This window comes from Drosophila bipectinata, chromosome 2L, assembly GCF_030179905.1.
Source record: "Drosophila bipectinata strain 14024-0381.07 chromosome 2L, DbipHiC1v2, whole genome shotgun sequence".
Taxonomy (NCBI): Eukaryota; Metazoa; Arthropoda; class Insecta; order Diptera; family Drosophilidae; genus Drosophila; species Drosophila bipectinata.
Window position 1 is genome coordinate 9,644,715 of NC_091736.1, and position 19,431 is coordinate 9,664,145.

Genomic DNA, 19,431 nt, shown 5'->3' on the forward strand with positions numbered 1-19,431 from the left:
TGGGGACCGAGTGGAATCTGCTCGGATAGTTTTCAGGTGGGCTTCTGCCTAAGCGAGTACACGGTTTTTGAGCCACTTCAAGCCTCCTCGGGCCCGTAATCATAAAACGGGCTAAGAAAATCGTTAGACGCCTTTGAGGCAAGTGGGCGCGAAAGCGTGTTCTGAGACGTTGCTTCTTGGTGCATCCATTCTATGCATGTCGAGCATTCCGCCCGCGGCCTATCCTTGACGCAGCTCGCACTCCAGTTGTTGCCATTGCAATATGCAATATGCAACATGGCCGCGGCCCCCGGCTGTTTATGTTGTCAACACAAATTGCACTTTCAGCTTACCGTGTGATGTTCAAGTGCTTGTTAAGACGACGATCCCAGCCACGTGTCTTAATGATGCTAGACGAGAATCTGGCCCCTCGGGCCACAACAATGAGCCACTTAATTATGAAAAAGGCCGCGTCGAGTGTCAGCTGTTAAGGCTTCCCATGTCAGTGTTGTTTTCGCCCCAGCGACGACCATCCTTGCAACACATTTCCGACTCTAGCTAATCCATTTCTCTGTGGGGGCATTAAATCAGATTTACAATTGCTAGAAAATTGCCCTCTCCCTCGCCTACATGGCAAACATTTGAAAAATTCACAATTTATGACAATACTTACAATGGGCGGTCAAAAAAAGAAACTATAGGAAGGAATAAATTTTATAAAAAAGAAAGTTTTTTCCACAGAACTGACCGAGTTATATATTTGCTACGAATGAAGGATACCCATGAAGGAAGATATGCTTTTACGATTATTCATCCTTTATAATTTCTCCAAACATTTAACAAGAGTTCTTTACTACTATAACTATTACATTGAAAAAATATGAATAGCTTCCGATTTAAGTGATTTCAGATTTATCTTTGCCGGAAAAAATATGTCCCAAAGCATCTGGCACGTACTCTTCCAGCATTTTGACCAGATTTATATTGCATTTGATTTTAATTTTTGTATGCTTGTGGCAGCGCACATACAAGTGCGACATGCAGCAGTGGCAGTAGTGGCAGCAGGCAGCAGGGGCTGCAGTGGCCTTGTTACTAGCAGTTCTACATATACAATATGGCCATTGTTATGATTTATGTGGCCGAAACATTTCGGGCGTTCTTCCTGCAAATGTTTGCGTTTTATGAGAGAAGCGTTAAGCGAACGCGACGACGAGGGTGGAGAGCTGGTGGCGGAGTTGGGGCTCGAAAAAAAATTTTCGGGCTTAGCCCGGCGAAATTCAATTTCGATTTGCACCCCATCAAAAGACAAACAAAAGTCTTTGAACTTTGGCCATAAACATATTGGGGGATTTCGTTTTTACATGTTTTTGGCAGTCCCCCAGTCTGGGAATCGGGACGACATGTGGAGAGCAGGCTCCGACTGGTGTCGGTTGCAGTCATCGGTCTAAGGCGTTGCCTCATGTCGCAAACTCAGTTGCCTCTCGCAGCGCCATAAACAAATTCGTTTTATGCATTTACACGAGTGCCGTTTTGGCACCCCAGTCAAAGTCATAATTGAATTTCTATATTGCGCCTTCAAATCTCCGATACGACAACCCAAAAGGGCTCTTTAAAAACAGGGCTTCCTTTTCGGGTTCAGACGAAACGAAAACAAAACAAAACAGCCACTCAAATCCAAAACAGTTCATCTTTACCAAGCCAGATGGTATCTAAACTGCCCCTTGGGCGGCGCAATTCATAAACGGAAATGGCATTCAAACAGTCCCTGCCATCAGAGACAGCGGTACCATGAATTTCGTTTAACACCGAGCTCAGTGTTCTATTCCTCACTCCAGAGTCCCCACTCCCGAGTCCCAGCTCCTCTTTCAGGAAATGCAACTGTTGCCCTTGCATTTGAGTTTTGGATTGCATTGTTGCAGTCCCTTTTGGGGGGAGGTGGCGGGTGTTTACATACATATGTGTTCTAGGGTCTAGAGTCCAGGCCAACCAACGGCATACGTTTCTAATTTCCTGACTTACCCGGCATCCGAGCTTTATTGGAATCCCCAGGCGTCCCTGTTGGTTGACCTGACAATTCGAAATTGCAGCACATAAATTTATAAGAGATGCTTCGACTCACCAGTTTTTAATGTGTGTTGGGTTCTTCAGCAACTTGATGGCCAGACGGTATTGTATTAATTGGATTTGCAATGACACTGTGTTGTGGTAGACTAACTGACATGCAAATATGAACAAAAGCCTCAGCCATGACAGCTAGACATTAGTCCTTTAAGATTATTTAACTACCTCATTCAATCAGCCACCTTAAATCATAGGTTAAGAGCGCTGTTTTTGCTTAATGCAATTAAGTGGGGAGTAAAATACACTCCCCTCATTTTTTCACAAACGATAATTTTTTCGAAGCTCTGTCGGTTCAAGGCTCGGAGGTTGTGGGTAGTTAAACATTTCAGGACCCAACGAAACTGCCGGGTTAACTGGACAATCAACTGCATTGATTGCTGATTTTTTTCGCGCAGCCCAGTAGTCTCGGCTTTTGTGGACTCTGGTCCAACCGATGTGTCAGCCAACAGACAATTAATCAATTACATTGCTTAATTACGGACCCAAGAGTTGTGAAATCAGATTGAATAAGCCCCTGGGAGGTCGAAAATAAAGATACCCAGAGTATTTCCGTATGACGGATTATTTTTTCTTCGGTCTGTTCGAGTGGAATAAGAGCTCCGTAGATTAAAATGCCATCAATTTAAAAATGAATTGCCTCGAGCTGTGGAGTTATGCAACACGACATCTTAGACGCCTCCTTGTTGCATTTTGCCAATGGCGTCAGCTGGAGCATGGTTGCCACATTTCAACCGAGGCACCCCAGCAGCCCCACCCCATCTCATTTTGCATTCACCCAGCGCATTAAGTGGCGACATGTGTTACTCTGAAGACAGCGACACAGAGAAACACCAAACACCAAGCATTCCGGCTCGCAAAAAAAAGAGAAACAGCACCAGTCTGGGGCAGGACGAGGCGGGAAATGTAACGCCTTCAGCTGTTAGTGGGGTGTTAATAGAATCCAACAGGCAGGGAGCAGAATTCTAATGCATAATCCCAACTGGTGGAAGCGCAGTCGAAATTCCCAGCCCCACACCCATTAATCAAAAAACAATCCCATTCTTTTCGGCCCACAGCCAGACATTCTTTTCGGCTCACAATTGCCAAATAGCAGCCAAGAGACTACATTTTCAAGCTGTACTGCCAAAGCTAAATTTCAAATTTCTGTTAATTGTGTGACATCGTCATGGCAACGGATTTTAATTAGAGTCTTGCCTAAAATAACACGACAACCACATATCCCAAAATTATCTAAAAGCTACCTATGCTCATGGATCTGTAATGTTAAAATTTGTGTATACTTTGATTAAATTACTCTCTTAAAGAACTTAAAACAATTAATATAAAGTGCTGTCACTTGCACCATTAACCCATAACAATTATAAAATTATTTTTCGTCCTAATCGTTGACAAAACCATGGAGAAAAATAAAACACTGCTTACGAAAATGTGATTCTGTCCCACCTGGTTTCCCCTTTCTAATTTATTCATTAAACATTTGGCCAAGAAAGGGCCAAAGAATTTTCGATGTCCTCGGCAGGAGTCACGTATAAAATGCGTAAAAATTCAGCAACATAAAGACAGTAAAGTCGAGTCTCCCATGAATTTATGCAAAGTGCGAACGAACGTTGCAGGACCTTCCGGGACACTCCAGGACTAAGCTGTGCGGTGAGTGTTTCACTAATTTGACCCAAAAGGTTTCATCTAGCACGCACAGCATATAAAACTTTCAAGCATCAGTGGGATCAGAAAGGAGAGAATTGCATGTCTCAAATAATTCCCAAAATTGTTGTTACATCATGGAATAATTTACAAGGAACACCAAAGCATTTGAAGGTGTTGTTGGACCCTAGTTCTAATTATAGGAGTTTACTAACTGAAATAAGTTGGTCTTCTCAATCTATTTTTAGACTTCAAATAATTTTCAAAGTAGACTGCAATATTCTATGTTGACTCTTTTTTATTTACTTTATACTTTCTGATATAAATACGACGAGTATCTAAATCAGCTTGCAACATCTAAATTAATTTTTCAAAGCAGACAAACCATTTAGCTCGGTAACACACTCTCCTGCGCCCTCGGATCCTTTCACTTACCTAGTCCTGGATATGCTTTCCCATTTTCCATCAACTAGAACCGCAAAACTGCGTTCATCGCCTGCGTCTCTCCAGCCACTCTGGCAGTCTGCCCAATCCTCGTCTGCTCACCGCAGTTAATTTGTTGTTCCGGCCCGCACACAAATAAAACACCCAACTAGCAGCTGGAGGAACTGAGCGTTTGCTTTGAGCCAACATACGACTCTTTATTCACTGGATGACTGTTTTCAAATTTACAGCATGTCAACAGGCAAGAGCTCGCCCATCCACAAGTATCCAAAGTTGCCGGCCAGTTCCAGCCATCTAGTTCTCCCACATCCTATTAACCATATGGCTAAAGCGAGGACCCTGAAGTTGGCATTTAAATTGTATAAATATACAAAACATATATTACTCTTGCAGATTTTACTTATGAAGGGGTTTTAATTGTTGTCGCTAAAATATGCTTACATTCAAAATGCATTTTCCCATCTGAACTAAATGAACAATGACTTACTGTTTAAGTTTCCTTTTATTGAAATAAAAAGTTTCAAAAGGTTAAAATATAAAGTAAATAATAAATTAAGTTCCTAAAAAAAAGGACACCAAAGGACCAACCAATTTTTTTCCGCCTTGGCAAACACGTTTCAAATTTATACAGAAATTGTTACTCGATTACTCGGATCGTGTTGGCTTCTGTTTGGACAGTTGAGTTTCCATTTTATAGCCGAATGGAATTCTGTTTCATATATATTTCATGTATGGTTTTTGCCATTCTCTCTGTCTGCCAAGACAGTTTTACATTTTACTTTTTCTATTAATGTCAATTTAAATGTTCAAACACTGCATTTCTGACTATGTGAAGCGCCAAGGGGCTATGGCTATTCCGGTCGCTGTGTGCCTGAGAAATGGTTTGTACGAAAACCATTAAACGACTGTATTACTTCTCTTAGATAATCGCTCGAAAAGTAGTTGAATAGTGCAGTTCCCTCTGTCCCGAGGTCCTAGTCCTGCAGTCATTTGTGGCAATTTGCGTGCTCATTGTTAATTTGATTCTCAGTTAGTGATAAGCGAAAACACCTCGACAGCTCCAAAAGCCTCCGTTTGGTGCACTTTCCGCCTCCGCCACTCGACTGGGGCGTTCCTGGGCGCATAATTGAACGATAAATTAAATAAAACCCCTGGCACACCAAAAAACCAAAATGCATTCTACAGAGGAGAGACCATTTACGTATTCAAGGCAATTGAACTTTTAACTGGCTTTCTATTCTTGACCAAGTGAAAAGACGATTGAGTACACTTAAGAAAATTTAAGAAGAAATAATAAAAAAGTAATGGAAAGAAGATATAATTATCTATGGAATGGAAAGTTCTTAAAAAGAAACCTTATACGTCCTAAAATATATTTTAAGCACATTCAAAATTGTTGAATTTCGACCATTTCCATACCAGAAACATTTTCATTTTAATAAATATCTCTTGGTGAAGCTTTTCCAAGTTTCTTTTTAAATGAATCATACTACCCGTAGACCAAATAAAATAAATAGATTTAGGAGAGTTCATTTAGTTTTAGTTGTAGAAAATAATTCATATGCTATATTTAATAAGTAATTTAAAGATATTTATCTTGAACCAAAAAATGTCTATTTTATAAATAATTTCTATCATCATAATTACTTTGAGATCAAACTCAAGAAAAAATGTAACAAAAAGTAATTTACAATTACAAAAAAAAGCACAAAACCTTGACGAAAAAGCAGCCAAAATGAGTGATTTATTGCTGGCGAAGGAAAGTACGTAGGAGACCATTAGATCTAGAGACTGCCGCTATAGCCAATACATTACTGCCACACTCACAGAAATGAATAATTTATCCCCGAAATCGCCGTTTCCTCAAATCGGTCTGGGCGCTGCTGGCGGATTTCTCACCGGCTACTTTCTACTGAAGGCCAGTAAGTTGGTGGCCGTGGCTGCTGGTGGTACAATTTTGATCATCGAATTGGCCCTCCATGCCGGCGTTCTTAATCTAGACATTGTCAAAGTAATTTCACAGCCTAGTCAGGACCAAAGTCGGGCACAGCGTAGACTCTCCAACGCACTGTCCGCGGAGGAGGCCCATCTCAGGAACTTACATCTCCGGGAAAAGGCATGTAATCTCTGCGCAACTAGCGGGCGATTATGTGTGGCTTTTCTGGGGGGCTTCTTGCTGGGTTTTGGCTGGGCTTAACCAAATTAAAATATTTAAATAGTAAAAACGGCAAATGCTAACAAACATCTAACTGAGAGCTGTTCATTTCTAAACTTGTGGAGTGCTACTCTAGTTTCTGCTGAATCAAAAATGATGCCAAAAACCATTTGGTTTTTCATTTCCAAATGGCAAAACCAAATGAAAACATTTAACTAGTAAATTATGCTCTTCTAAGGCAATTGTAAATTTGCTCTTTGCATGCAGAACAGGGCAGGTAAGTTTGAAAAATTCTATAGAAATCCTTTTAATACCGCTTACAAATACCCGGACGGCCCTTCAAGGTGCACACACATTCTCCTGCTCGTAGTTAATGTTTGTGAACAGCATAAAAACGATCCTGCAAAAACTTCAAAGTTGTAACAACATTTTCATGCGCTTTTAAACATTTCAGTTTTCAACTCGCGGCTGGCAAAATTTATGCATAAGCAAAGTTTTTCATAACCAAGCCAAATGTTCAGGGTCTTGGGGGAGTCCGTCCGGGCTGGGCGTTTCTGATTTCATATGTATGGAGTGAAAAGGCCCGAAAGAAGATGATTACCCGGAACGAAATCCAATTCAGGACACGAATAATCCAACAGGAGACAGTTGCCATTTTACTGAATTTTTGTATTTCGAGTGGCAGAGTGGCAGTCCAGAAGCTGGGCCAAATTATATTCAAATATTTATCGTATTAGCTTCTGGCGAGTACAACAAGTCACGTTTGAATAACTATTCGACATTTGGTCGAAGCTCATGTGAATCTTCCATTTTCTACTCGACCAATACTGATAAATGTCGGATACAACCCAACGAAAATAAACATTCGATGCTGTTCAGAGAACTATGCCGACAAATGGAATCAAATTTAAACAGAAACAGAACCACTGGTGAACAAACCGAGCCACATGCATCACGTATGAAACCGGCAACACATGTCGTATGAGCAATGAAATTTGCATTTGCAAAAGCCAAAAATTGTTTTCTTTTGCGTCCAAAAAACCGAACGTAGTTAAGGCTAGTTAAGCTAGACGTTTTAATTATGCAAAAACCCCATTGCCAAGCATTGATAAACCCAATTAGTAAGGTATGCACCCAGGTGGTGGCTGGAATTAATTGAAAGATTGCAGGCTAGAGGGTCGAACGATAAATTAAGTTGAGCGTTTACTTTCTGATTAGCTTTGTGTTTAGCAAGAAGAGCGAATAGGTTTACTGCACATAGAAAAATATGTAGCTTACCTTTATAATATTTAAATTTTAGTTGGAATTATAAAAAAAAAGTAGTGTAGAATACATCAGCCGCTAATATTGTTATCCCTAAACATATATACAGGTGCGCGGATGGTATCCAGCCAGGTTGTAAGTATCTGATGCAAAAATATTTTATTCAAATTACCAATATTAATTACAAAATTATATATCTCATATAAGATATTAAAGAATTTGTTTCATTAATCGATTTATTTCCAAACCACTATTGAAATGGTCTGTATCTTGGGGGCCTCGCAAATGTACTTGAATAGGCTATTACTGTCGTGCGAGCAAGGACGATCATTAAGTTCGTATCTCTCGGAATAAGGAGATATAAAACCCATGTGGACGCAATTCTCTATTTGGCTATGATTGTCTGGCTGATTAGGCGCCCATCTCTGGCTGTTTATTTTCTCTCCACTTGTGAACCACCTGTGGCTAGCTCTTTGGGCCAAGTCATTACCCGAGGTCCAGAAGTTTCCGCGGCCCTCACCTGACATCAGATAATTAGACACAGCATCGAACTCTTCGTCAGTTTCGAACGTAACCAGCTCGGAGTTGAATTGTCGGCATTTCTCGTAGGCTTCGTACCAGTTCAGGGACTCTCTTCCAAAGTAGTAATATCCATTATAAATTGGTATAAACGGTTCCGTGTTAAGCTTCGCGCCAATTAAATTTCCTAATTTAACATTGGACATTTTATTGATGTATTTACTTTAGTGTTTTGTTATTATTATTACCTTCGTCGATTCGATAGGTAAACTCCTCATAGGTCCATCCTATTTTTGCACTTGCTAGTAAGAAAGTAAATAGAACCGTAGCTTTCAGCATTTTGGTGGAGACTGATGGAGAAAACCAAGCATCTATGCAATATAAGTAAAAAAATATACTCTGAGCTCATTATAAATGATAATTTTTTTTCAACAAGGTACTTTTTAATTACATTTAAATTACACTAGAGCAGAAAGTGCTGGCATAATAATTATTGAAGTTTAAAATTTTAGTTAAAAGTTAATTAAATAATTTATTCATGAAGGAATATTTATTCAAGTTTGTTTCAAATTTTTGCAACGCCTATTTTTGAACTATCCGATTGGGAACTTGAACTTTTATGGTATCCGTATATTGGTGTCCAAATTTAGCCACGCCCGCTCTCGCCCATAAAACTGAAATCTCGTTATAGCGCCAGTTCATAAATTTTTTAAGTACCTTTTTTAGTGCCAAACTATTCTAATGGCTAATCTACACTATTCCATTCGAATCTAATCTACTGGCTTATAACATTTAGCTGAGTCAGATAATTTTTAGAGGAATTATAGAATTTGTCTTTTCCTCCTTGTATTCCAAAACAAAATGTAATCATTTAAGTAGAGTTAATTAACTTTTGTGTAAATATATATATAAAAAACTACTAAAAATTGGATGTTTTCAATTTGAAATTGTATGTGTGTTTGTCTGGATGCATTTTACTTGATAATAATTTCAGCTGTGAAGATGTTTCCCGAAGATCTACTTCTTTATCCGGAAAGTCTTATACATTTCCGCCCATATTTTCGATATATAAATAAGCATTTAAGAAAATTGAGGCGCTGAATTCAAAGTGATCAAATTTTAAGTCAAGCCGGATTCAATGTGTACGAGATGTTGACTAAAAAGTGTCCCAAAAGTTTATATTTTGGCTATTCGCCAGCGTGTGCCGTATAACTTTCTAATAAGCATCTGTAATTGACAAATTTTGATTATTGTTTCCGCAAGTTTCTTTGCATCTGGTATTGATGCATGGCAAATAAATATTAATTTAGAGCTTATGCAAACTTTTGCCACCAACCTTACCACAAAACGTTTAAGCTCTGCTGATTCCACATACAACACAACACAAAATCAAATTTCAATAATTCAAGCAGCAACGGCGTGTTATTGTTTACCCAACAGAACAAACCACATGGAATCAAAACCTGAACTGAAACTCTGCCGTCTAAGTACTGTTTATGTATGTAATGGCGCAATATTTCTAACAATTAGACCAAAACTATTTGCACAAAACCGCAAATAGCCAAATGGAAAATAGCCACGGCCAGCCATGGCCATGAAATTAATAAATTTGATTTCATGCTTGTGCAATTAATTTGGTAGACCTGCATTAATAGAAAGGTAATCAATTGGAGTTGAATATTTAATTGGTCGGTTCAGGTCGGTGTTTCCTCTTGTATAAATTTAATTTTTGAAATAAATACATTACTAAGCTAATCCGAAACAAAATAAATCTTTTGCTCTCTGAAGTCGGCGGGGTTAATTGTCGACATCCTTTTGCCCAGCCTGCCAATAACTCGATTAAAACTTCAACAGTTCAAACTTTCCAACTGCAAAACCTACTCCTTCCACAAAATGGGATAAAAATGAAAAAAAACTTAAACTTCAAAGCTCCACCAGTGGTTGCTCATTAAATTCTCATGCTTGCCTGCAGTCCAGGGTAAAATACAAGCATCGGCATTGCAATTGCAATCGTCTCGCATCGCACAAAAAGTCCTGCCCCTCTGCCAGGTTTTCTTTCCCCATGTTTTTCTTTCTTCTTGACTCTCAGCCTCTTCATTTGCCACTGCTGCTTCCTTTGTAGTTAACATAAAAGCGGAAAAACGTGGCAAAAACACGAATGAGAGTCAAGTAAACCCATTGTGTCTTCGGGGCTAACCTATGGCAGAGTAAAGGTGAACACAAACTGCCAACTATTAAAGCGGAAAAAGTGCTTAAATCTATCTGCTGCATAATGCAATTATTTCAATGGAAAAAATAACAAGAAAACAAGTTCAATTTTATACTGAAAGGTTTAGAATAACATTTATAATGGAAATTAACAAATATATAATAATAGATGACAACAGGAATTAATTTTCACCATTTCCTTTGAAAAAACACCCTCTCATAATCTGAGCAATGTTTCAATAATCATTTTTATATTTATGTTAAAAGCAAAAACAATCTAATTTGAATGTTATTTATACCCTTTTAAGGATAATGTTTGAAAAAAATCTGTTTTTTCCCTCGTCCTGTTAGCTGCAATTAAATCCATTTGTGGCAAGCAATGGAACCGCAGGAATTTTCATTTGTATTTCAGGCTTAGCTTAAAACAAAAAGCATAACCAGTTTGATTGATGGTCAGGATGATGGAATAAATTTCATTGTTATTCTGCTCCACAGCCACTAACTAGACCTAAAACTACAACTGGTCAGGTGATAAGTTGTTATGACAACAATTCAATTTTATTGGTAAAGGTCTGATTGTGCGATCAAGTGAATCAATTTAATTCAATTATTAACATAATAACTATTAGACACGTTACACCAAAGCCATATGCTTCAATTATTTTACAGTGCTATGGATACTTCACCCTTGGCCCTGTCCATACAGGCAAGAGACTCAACATTAGAGGTGGAGAAACATCGATGTTCGCGGACATCGATGTTTTCGATGTTTTTGGCGCAAAACATCGATGAAACATCGATGTTTTAAATAAAAAACAAATTTAAGTGCTTTTGGTTCATTTGAAGTTGAATTAAAGTTTAAAAAGTGTATAATTTCCAACATAAACAAAATTATCCTTTTTATTATAAAAATATAAAATAAAAACAAAACTTAGAAAGATAAAAACAAATTGTTATATACGTCCCACTTTCCTTATTCTAACCTTATACTACGTTTTCTTCTATAGTATTCTTACTTTACTATTATATACATACATATATACATATTTACATATTATTTATATTTTTGTTTTTGTTAAGGAATAAAAGTTTGTCGACAACGGTCGATGATAGCCGAGTCCGTCGGTCACTTATGAGTTGTCCTTCCTGATCCAAATGATCCCAAGCCATAGAAACATCACGCTTCCTCCTCTTTGGCTCCTCATCCGATCGTGGCTGCTTGTTTGTTGTTCCTATAAAAATATGCCATATTAATGCAAAAGTACAACCACAGTTCAATGCAAAAGTAAAAATGAGTGCACGAATGTGTATGTGAACGTATGTATGAATGTATACATGTGCACGTGCATAAATTCGTGATAAAATCTTGGCTTTTTAATACTTACTTTTCAAAAATCTGTCCATGTCTAATCGCCTCCGCACTCACGCCAACACCACCAACAAATATCACTAAATTTAAAATATTCTGTTAGTAATTTATAATGAAATAATGTAATAAAATGATATACTTCAGGGATCGGCACCCCAATACATTGATATGATTTTACAGCATTAGTGTAAGTAACGAATAGCAGAAAGTAGGCTGTGTGCATGACGTTTCACACATGTATACTGTGTGTGTGTGGCAGAGCTCGGGCAGAGAAATTTCCTATGCCCCCGAGATAGGGCCGTGCCGACCTCTGATATACTTACAAGTTATTCGTCAATCTTCTTCGAAGTGCTTTAGAGATGGAAAAACATCGATGTTGCCCGGTAAAACATCGATGTTACCGATGTTTCGAAAACATCGATGACATCGATGTTGGCATCGATGTTTCTCCACCTCTACTCAACATACTCGACCCTACATATATCTCACTTGGTGGGCGTTCCTGAACTTTCTATCTGATTTCCACAAACGGCCAAATTGTCTGGCCACCTGCCCGTCTGTCTGGCATTACGTGCAAATAGTTACGTGGAATTATTTCCGGAATCGGAAACTAATATCCCTCCGTTTGAGGCGCTTTGTCAGTCTGGCAATGAAGTTACCGAGAAAATTTTTACCGAGTTCAACCTCAAAGTCAAACATTGCAACTGAGCTCGCTGGCAATAAAAATAATGGAAACTGGCTGAAGCCTGAAGGGTATAACTTCTGTAACGAGTCAATTTCACTTTAAGTTGCGAGTCCAATGCGTTCTGCTATCGGATTGAAAGAGACGCGATGTTCCCGGCGGGAAACCCTTTTCCGTTGCCTTTTTAGGATACCCCGAAATATCGTATATTTTCCTTACAGCCAACTCAAACTGTCGCCATAATTGTTAATTAAATTAAAATGCTAATAGGCGTGAAATATGATAGCACACAGACACCAGTGGGTTTCCAGTGGGAGAAAGCCACGGCGGCAGGTGGGCGAAGCTTGGGCCAAAGGTGGGGCAGAATGCGGGGGAAGAAAACGGAAAAATGTAGCAGCTGCCACACCGACTGCTGCCTCCGGCTGTCGACGGGGCGGACCTGGCTGTGTCGGTGAGGTTGAATGTGGGAATTGCCAAAGTTGCCGCTCACTTGATTTTCAGAATAATACTTGTAATAATTAAAATGAAAATTAGAAATGGGCCCAAAGCGTTTGGCTCTTCCAGTGTAAGCATCTGCCAAAGCAAAAGCAAACTGACAGATACGGCAGAAGGCAGCGGCAGCAGAGGTATTGGGTGGCAGAAAAGAGTCAGTGAGTTACCACTTGGCTGCCTCTTTGGGCCCAGAAATGTTCACCTTTTGGTGGCGCCTAATTAAAAGGGATAAGTGCCAGGGCAGGTGTGAACCAGGCGGGTATGGACGGCGGCTGCGTAATTACTAATTGCTGTGATTAGGAGGTTGGTATGACACCACAGGACATCGAATAGATAGCTCCACAAATGTGCTAAGAAATGATAATGGATAATGATTATCTTCCAGCAAAAGGTAGAATTTTAAAGTGTTCCCTTTTAAAAGTGTAGCATTGAAGTGGGTCTCCTAGCATTATTTTGAATCATTTTCAAAAATTTTGTAGAAGAAACTTTTAAACCCATTTTAACCACGTCTTTCCCCTTCAATCGCCGAGCATAAACACCCACATAAGCTTTCCCTGAAGGGTAGTGCTCCCCTTTACAGCCACCTGCCGTTTCTAAGCAATTGCCTATGTGGCTATTAAGTGCTATTGACATTCCTGGCCGCCGTGACAGGTGACAAAGAGGGACGGCGGCCGCTTAAGCCGGAGGACGACATCCCAAGGACCTTCTAATTTGAGTGTCGCCGTCAGGATTCACAGATTTGTTGCTTGCCTCCCACGCCATTAAGATGATGAAATGTCCCCGAAGGTCATTGGGCCTCCTTCCTCAGCGCTCACTTGTTGCCCTAATGGTGGGCCACAGGCACATTCTCAAATAGTAATAGCTGTATAATTTTTTATTAATACTTCAAATTAGCCTTTGCTATTTGGGTCCAAGCTATAAAGTTTATGTTTAAAACATCGAATAATCTCTCCTCATTGAACCGAAATTATTTTTGCCGTGTAGCCTGAGCTCCGCATGATAGTGCTTAATTTTGTGTTTAATTATGCACAGAACATCCTTTGTGGGAATCCCGATGTCTCTTCTAATTACTGCTGTTTGTTATCTTCCCGAGAACACTTCAGGGTCCCCATATTTAAGGGGACGTTGGGTAACCCGTCCATTCTCAGCTTTGCACATAATTTGTTGCTTATTTTTCCATTTTACATACATTAGGGAGGATGACAATTTAACAAAGGCAACAACATAATTGGGGCAACATTTCTGGCCTTGTGTGAGGAGGCTCAAAAAGGACAACATAGCCAACTCGGGTTATATTTGTCCTTGCACATACTGGTATTATAACTTTACAATTTGTAGGTAGTAGAGAAAATATTTTAAGGTTTGTTCTAAAGACTAAGACAGGATTATTCCAACCTAGAAGAAAGTTAAGTTATGTTTAAACCAAACCTAATAACCTACATACATATATTTTTGATAGAAACTCTTCAAATATGTATCGGATATACATAGCCCAGTTATTCCGTTAACCTATCCCTCCTTTAGATTTATGTATGTAGACCACTTTAATGGTGCTTGGGTAATCATTCAAGCCCCACTTATGCATATGCATTTCTTCAATCTCGGGCTTTTGGTGAATTGTTTGCTGAAAAACAAAGGAAAACCAGTAAGAGTAAGGTTGATGGGGTTGCTTAGCCTTAGCCCAGAAAATAGTCTGAGTTCTTCCACTCCTTCCGCTCCACTCCACTCCACTCCACTCGCTTTAAGGAGCATCCCAGCAAGGATGCTCCTCTGCAATCTGCAGCTTGCTGTTTGCAGTCAAAGGTAGAGCATAGTTCAAATAGTTTGCCAGGTATTTGCTCTGCCACACTTTTTCCTAGCTATTTGATCTGTGATTGAGCTGAATGAGCAAATAAAGTTGTGGCTTCACCTTATTGATGAAAGGTGGTTCGCTCCATTTCATTTGTGGCGAAACTTTAAACATTATCCCCTGATGGTCTTCTAATGCTATGTAGCATGATATTCGAGTATGTACTTTGAATTGGTTCTTTTGAGCATCGAGCATGAAACTATTTCTTTCATTGACTCGCTTAGCAAACTGATGCGAATGTACATAATATACTTCTTTACCCGAGTAATTATGCGACAAAAACATATATACCGTGTCAACGTTTCAATAGCCCACCAATAAAATTTATGACCAGCCAATGCAGTGGTCGCTCCACAATCGACCAGCCCTGACCGACTCCAGAGGAAATTGCGACAATCTTCTTTTCAAAATCTCCATTATTCCACTGGACTCCTCACAATGCAACCGCATACATTTGTCGGGGACGTTTATGGTCAGACTTATTAAACGGCTTTTAAGCGCCGGATCAGAGCAACTCCATTATGCACATTGAGAACTTTCTATAAGCGACCAAGATTTATGTTTCGCAAAACAAGTTCTATGGTTGGCTCCTGCCAATGATGCGGCATTTTCGGGTAAAATTGAATGGCAGAATATATAGCACAGCTGCTATAGACTCCTTGATTACTGGATATAAAGGGGAACTCGTTTACGATAGAAGTGCACATTTGCACTTTACACTCTGATTATTTTTAATACCAAATCTATTTATGGACCCCCGAAAAATATTCCGGCACGTTCCCTAACATTGATTACAGAAACTGTCAGAATGATTGACAGAAACTGAAGGCTCACAAAGTCAAACGAACGGCGTGTTACATGCATAAATTACATAATAAATAACATAAATTTTATTTATATTCGTCGATGTGGTTGCCAAGCAAAAAACTACTTTTCGGGTATTTCGGGAAGACACAAAAAAATATACAAATTTCAATGGGTAGAGTTTTTGCAATATGGTAAGCTTATTGATACAAATTCTAAGCGTGTTGGCTGGATATAATTCCTGACAGCTTGGCAATTTCTGATTCCGATCGACATCGTTTCAATCACATTCGACGTGTGATTTTTTCGGTGTTAGGCCACCCATCAGTGGATATCGATGGGTATTAGAAGACGTTATTGGAATTTAGTCAAATATCTACTTTATTAAGAATATAAGCCGCTTCGAAATAAATAAGTATATGTAGAAGAAAAAATACACCTGGAATAGGGCCAATCACAATCTTACACAAGTTCCAAAATACCTTTCAAATTTTTTCAAATGATTTTGATCTTTCTACGTTTCAATTAGAGGTTTATAATTCAGTCTACGACATTAAATATGAAAGAAAGCTAATAAAATCATCACTAATAACAGTCATGTGCCCCAATAAGTAGGCAACAGAAAATGATAGCTATCAGCAAGAAGGACCCGAAGCCATTTCACTTATTCCTGTTCACTACAGCAAAGCCAGATCAATTATATTGTTTTATAAATAACTGGCTCATTGATACCTGTGTTTATTTTTGTTAATCGATCTACCTGCCTTTGGCTGTCAAAGCTATTTCCGCTGACCGGTCGAGCGGAGTAGCGCAATCAGCTTTTCACTTCCACAGAGGGAGGGAGCCGAAGCACTTAATAAACGCAATTAATCCAATTAAAATGTCATGTCCCATTAATGCAAATTAAACTCGGCGCAAATGTTCTGCAATTAAATAAATGCTCTTAAACCAATGAAATGCACACGCACGCTTTCATCGGAAGGGGTTGTGGGCTGGGAGGTGGTATATCCTATCAATGGCATAAAGCCGCTTGACAGCTGAAAGATGAAAGAGGACACAAGTTTGTGGGGAGAAGCGTGGGAGTTTAACGAGGGAGCTGGGCTGGGGAGTTTGGGCCAAACTGCAGGCAATGAGCTTGCAAATTTACACGTCACGATAAACATCAATGAACAAATACATGTAAAGCTGGAAATGGAGACGTGGCCTTGTCAACTCCCATTTATTTTCCCACCTTTTTCCACTTTTCATTTTTTTTTATTGACCGTCTGGAGTTTATTAACATTATCGACCGTGTTAATGATAACCCCCCAGAATAAATATTTTAATGAAAAACAAACAACAAGCTTAAAGCGAAAAGTAGGTGAACGATTTCTCCTAGGGATATGAATGGACGTGCGTCCAGAGCGTAAATTAAATTCTTTTTAATTAGCTGGAGTTGCTGCACATTTTTCTGACGGCTCTACTTAAGGAATGATTGTCATCGCCTTCCTTTGCCGAGACTACCGCAAAAGTCGGGTTTTCTCGGGTTTTCCGTCGCAATTCACAATGCTTTGGCTCTTGTCAGTTCAAGTGCTAATTGCATTCGGGCTTCAGTGTTTTGGGTTGCTAATTTTCAGCTTAGCCATTTTTGTGTCATAAATTTAATTTCCAGAAAGTTTTGCCCAGCGGACTAACCTCTTTCCTTTAAAAACGTCACAACAGACCACTACTTTTGTACTTTTATATTCATAGAAGATATATGTAGAATATGCGTAATTTGTATACAAATATTTGCTAAACGTGTTCACCATCCTGTTGACAAGGTCGTTTACAATATATATTCAGTAAGCCAAATGTTTTTATTGGATTTAACCTGTTTATGTCAACGCACGTCCCCGAAGAGGAGCAAGGCGTGGTTTCCGTCGACGCTTTATTGTTTTTGACGAACACAAAACAGGTGAAACATATTCAAACATAAAGAGATAGGATAGCATTAAGTTGGGATGTATAGTTTGCCGTGACAATATAGCTATCACTCACTCGGCTAATGGCTCAATTATGCTTTATTTATACAAGAACTGATATATTTGTCGCTTTAGAAGAATGGATAACTTTAATCGAAGCTTTCACAACTCAGTTATTATCAAAATCTTGGTCTAATCTAGTCTATTGAAAACCCACAAAGGGTTCTGTACCTTATTATTGGGTATGGTCGCAAACAACTTTCCCATTTTATTCTCTTGCCCATAATAATTCAGACAAAGGATTTCTCGGCTACCCCCCTACATTGTATTTTACCACTATTTTCATAGTAAAGTGAATAAAATATAAATAAGCATAAATCACGCACATAAGCAAACAGGAACATGATTAACAAGGTCATTTAGAGGCACTTGTTTTTCCATACAGACCCACACCCTAATGCCTTTGGCCCTTGGCAGCGCGGTGGAATAGGCCAACAGTTTAACCAGAGGGCCCAAAACGGAATTTCATACAGAAAATTCGATTAGTGTGTTAAGAGCCGGTACCGCCCAAAAACCGAACCCTCACCTCCTCCAGACCCCTGCCTCTTAGGCCCCAAAAAAACATAGTAAATTAAAGGGAGGTTGTTCGAACTCGTGTGCTTTTAGATATATATTACTCTGGGGAGACATTTGATAATAACTTGCGGCCAATGTGGACTATAATCAGCATAAGTTAGACAACTTTAGTCTGTTTTGCTGTTTGCACTACCAGTTAACAGATGTAGTCTGTGATCTATGTAGGGGTCGGTGGAAAGCCTTTATGGCATCCCCTGGCCGTGGCACAGTCATCTATCTGCGGCAACATAGACAGCCAGCACATATTTTCCGGCTGACACAGCGAACATTAATCATTTGTATTGCTCGAATTTCTTGTTTTTTGTTCCAGGGACCTGCAGGGCAAACAAGTCAATTGTTAGACTTTTATTGCGATGCACTATAGGCCGGATGACCACTTTTTCTGGCCAAAATTAATAACTTCTAAACGAAACAAAATATTTGGGTTCTGTTTTTTGATTTGGGTTCTTAGTAAGCTAAGGAACATATTTTGAGAAAATAGGCGTGGCACCGCCTCCTCTGGGCTGAACTAGATTTTATGTCTTCCAAAGTTATATAAAAGTAGATATAGATTTTAAAAAATATAGCTTAAAAACAAACAATAATATTAAGGTCTGGTTTTTTTATTTTGGGTTTTCATAAGCTTAGGTATTAAAAAAAAAGGCGTGTCACCGACACTTTCTGGCAGGAACTATGGACATGTTTTCTACAATTGCTACGCCCAAACCGTTTAAAGTAATTATTATTAAAAAGGCCTGAAAGGTAAAATATAATCTAAACTGTTTCACATGCTCACCTAATCAACATCTTCTTCGGTCTCAAGTTCCATTTCCCTGAACTCAAGTGGATCGTCTTCAATATTTTACTAATACTGATCATCAGCGCTCCTTAAGGGACTGTGGAGCTATTCTAATACTTCTTTTGAAAGAAGCTATCTGTTTTGTTGTTTGATACGGTTGGCTAGGTTAACCGATGATATTGTAGGGTCTGATATATATAATGATCTGTGGAATACGTCCTTTAAGCTTTAGCTTCGACTGCTTTTTCTCGGCTTCAAATACAGAACCAGCTATAGAAACTTTGTATCTAGCCAATATTGCATTCTCTTTCGCACATTTGGTCGCAGCAGATCTCCAAACATCGAAAAACTCCATGTTGGCAAGCCTGAGGTTGCAACGTTAAAAAGTGAATTACGCAGAAAGTGCGCAAAAGGGCACTTTAATATTACATTCATATGAACAAGAATTGAATTACCTTCAACCCAGTATAAATATTAAGGTCAAACTAGCTCAAAGACCGTTTAAATCTCTAACTAAACATTAAGTATTGTTATTGATTAACACACAC

At 39.0% G+C, this 19,431-nt stretch overlaps 2 protein-coding genes and 1 long non-coding RNA gene across 5 annotated transcripts; 1 reads left to right on the forward strand and 2 right to left on the reverse strand.

The window, feature by feature from the left end:
- Positions 1-5,805: 5,805 nt before the first annotated feature.
- LOC108126759 (FUN14 domain-containing protein 1) lies at positions 5,806-6,434 on the forward strand. Its single transcript, XM_017243441.3, has 2 exons — positions 5,806-5,948; positions 6,015-6,434. The coding sequence occupies exons 1-2, from the start codon at positions 5,921-5,923 to the stop codon at positions 6,380-6,382; spliced, it is 396 nt and encodes a 131-aa protein (XP_017098930.2). The 5' UTR covers positions 5,806-5,920; the 3' UTR covers positions 6,383-6,434.
- Positions 6,435-7,745: 1,311 nt separating this feature from the next.
- On the reverse strand, positions 7,746-8,487 carry LOC108126756 (C-type lectin 37Da-like). Its single transcript, XM_017243437.3, has 2 exons — positions 8,371-8,487; positions 7,746-8,309 (listed from the first exon to the last, which is right to left on the reverse strand). The coding sequence occupies exons 1-2, from the start codon at positions 8,459-8,461 to the stop codon at positions 7,840-7,842; spliced, it is 561 nt and encodes a 186-aa protein (XP_017098926.2). The 5' UTR covers positions 8,462-8,487; the 3' UTR covers positions 7,746-7,839.
- Positions 8,488-11,203: 2,716 nt separating this feature from the next.
- LOC138925830 (uncharacterized) lies at positions 11,204-12,100 on the reverse strand. Of its 3 annotated transcripts, none has more exons than XR_011442061.1 (3): positions 12,023-12,100; positions 11,716-11,779; positions 11,204-11,562 (listed from the first exon to the last, which is right to left on the reverse strand). It is a non-coding gene; the product is annotated as an uncharacterized lncRNA (long non-coding RNA). The 3 variants fall into 3 exon arrangements; XR_011442063.1 differs by lacking the exon at positions 12,023-12,100 and adding an exon at positions 11,878-12,016; XR_011442062.1 differs by lacking the exon at positions 12,023-12,100 and adding an exon at positions 11,839-12,016.
- Positions 12,101-19,431: the final 7,331 nt, after the last annotated feature.

Excerpts from the sequence above, each read along its gene's own strand:
- LOC108126756 (XM_017243437.3), bottom strand. The coding sequence starts at position 8,461 with ATGCTGAAAGCTACGGTTCTATTTACTTTCTTACTAGCAAGTGCAAAA. Across the intron at positions 8,310-8,370 it reads TACCTATCGAATCGACGAAG|GAAATTTAATTGGCGCGAAG; the intron begins GTAATAATAATA and ends ATGTTAAATTAG.
- LOC108126759 (XM_017243441.3), top strand. The coding sequence starts at position 5,921 with ATGAGTGATTTATTGCTGGCGAAGGAAA. Across the intron at positions 5,949-6,014 it reads TTTATTGCTGGCGAAGGAAA|AAATGAATAATTTATCCCCG; the intron begins GTACGTAGGAGA and ends CCACACTCACAG.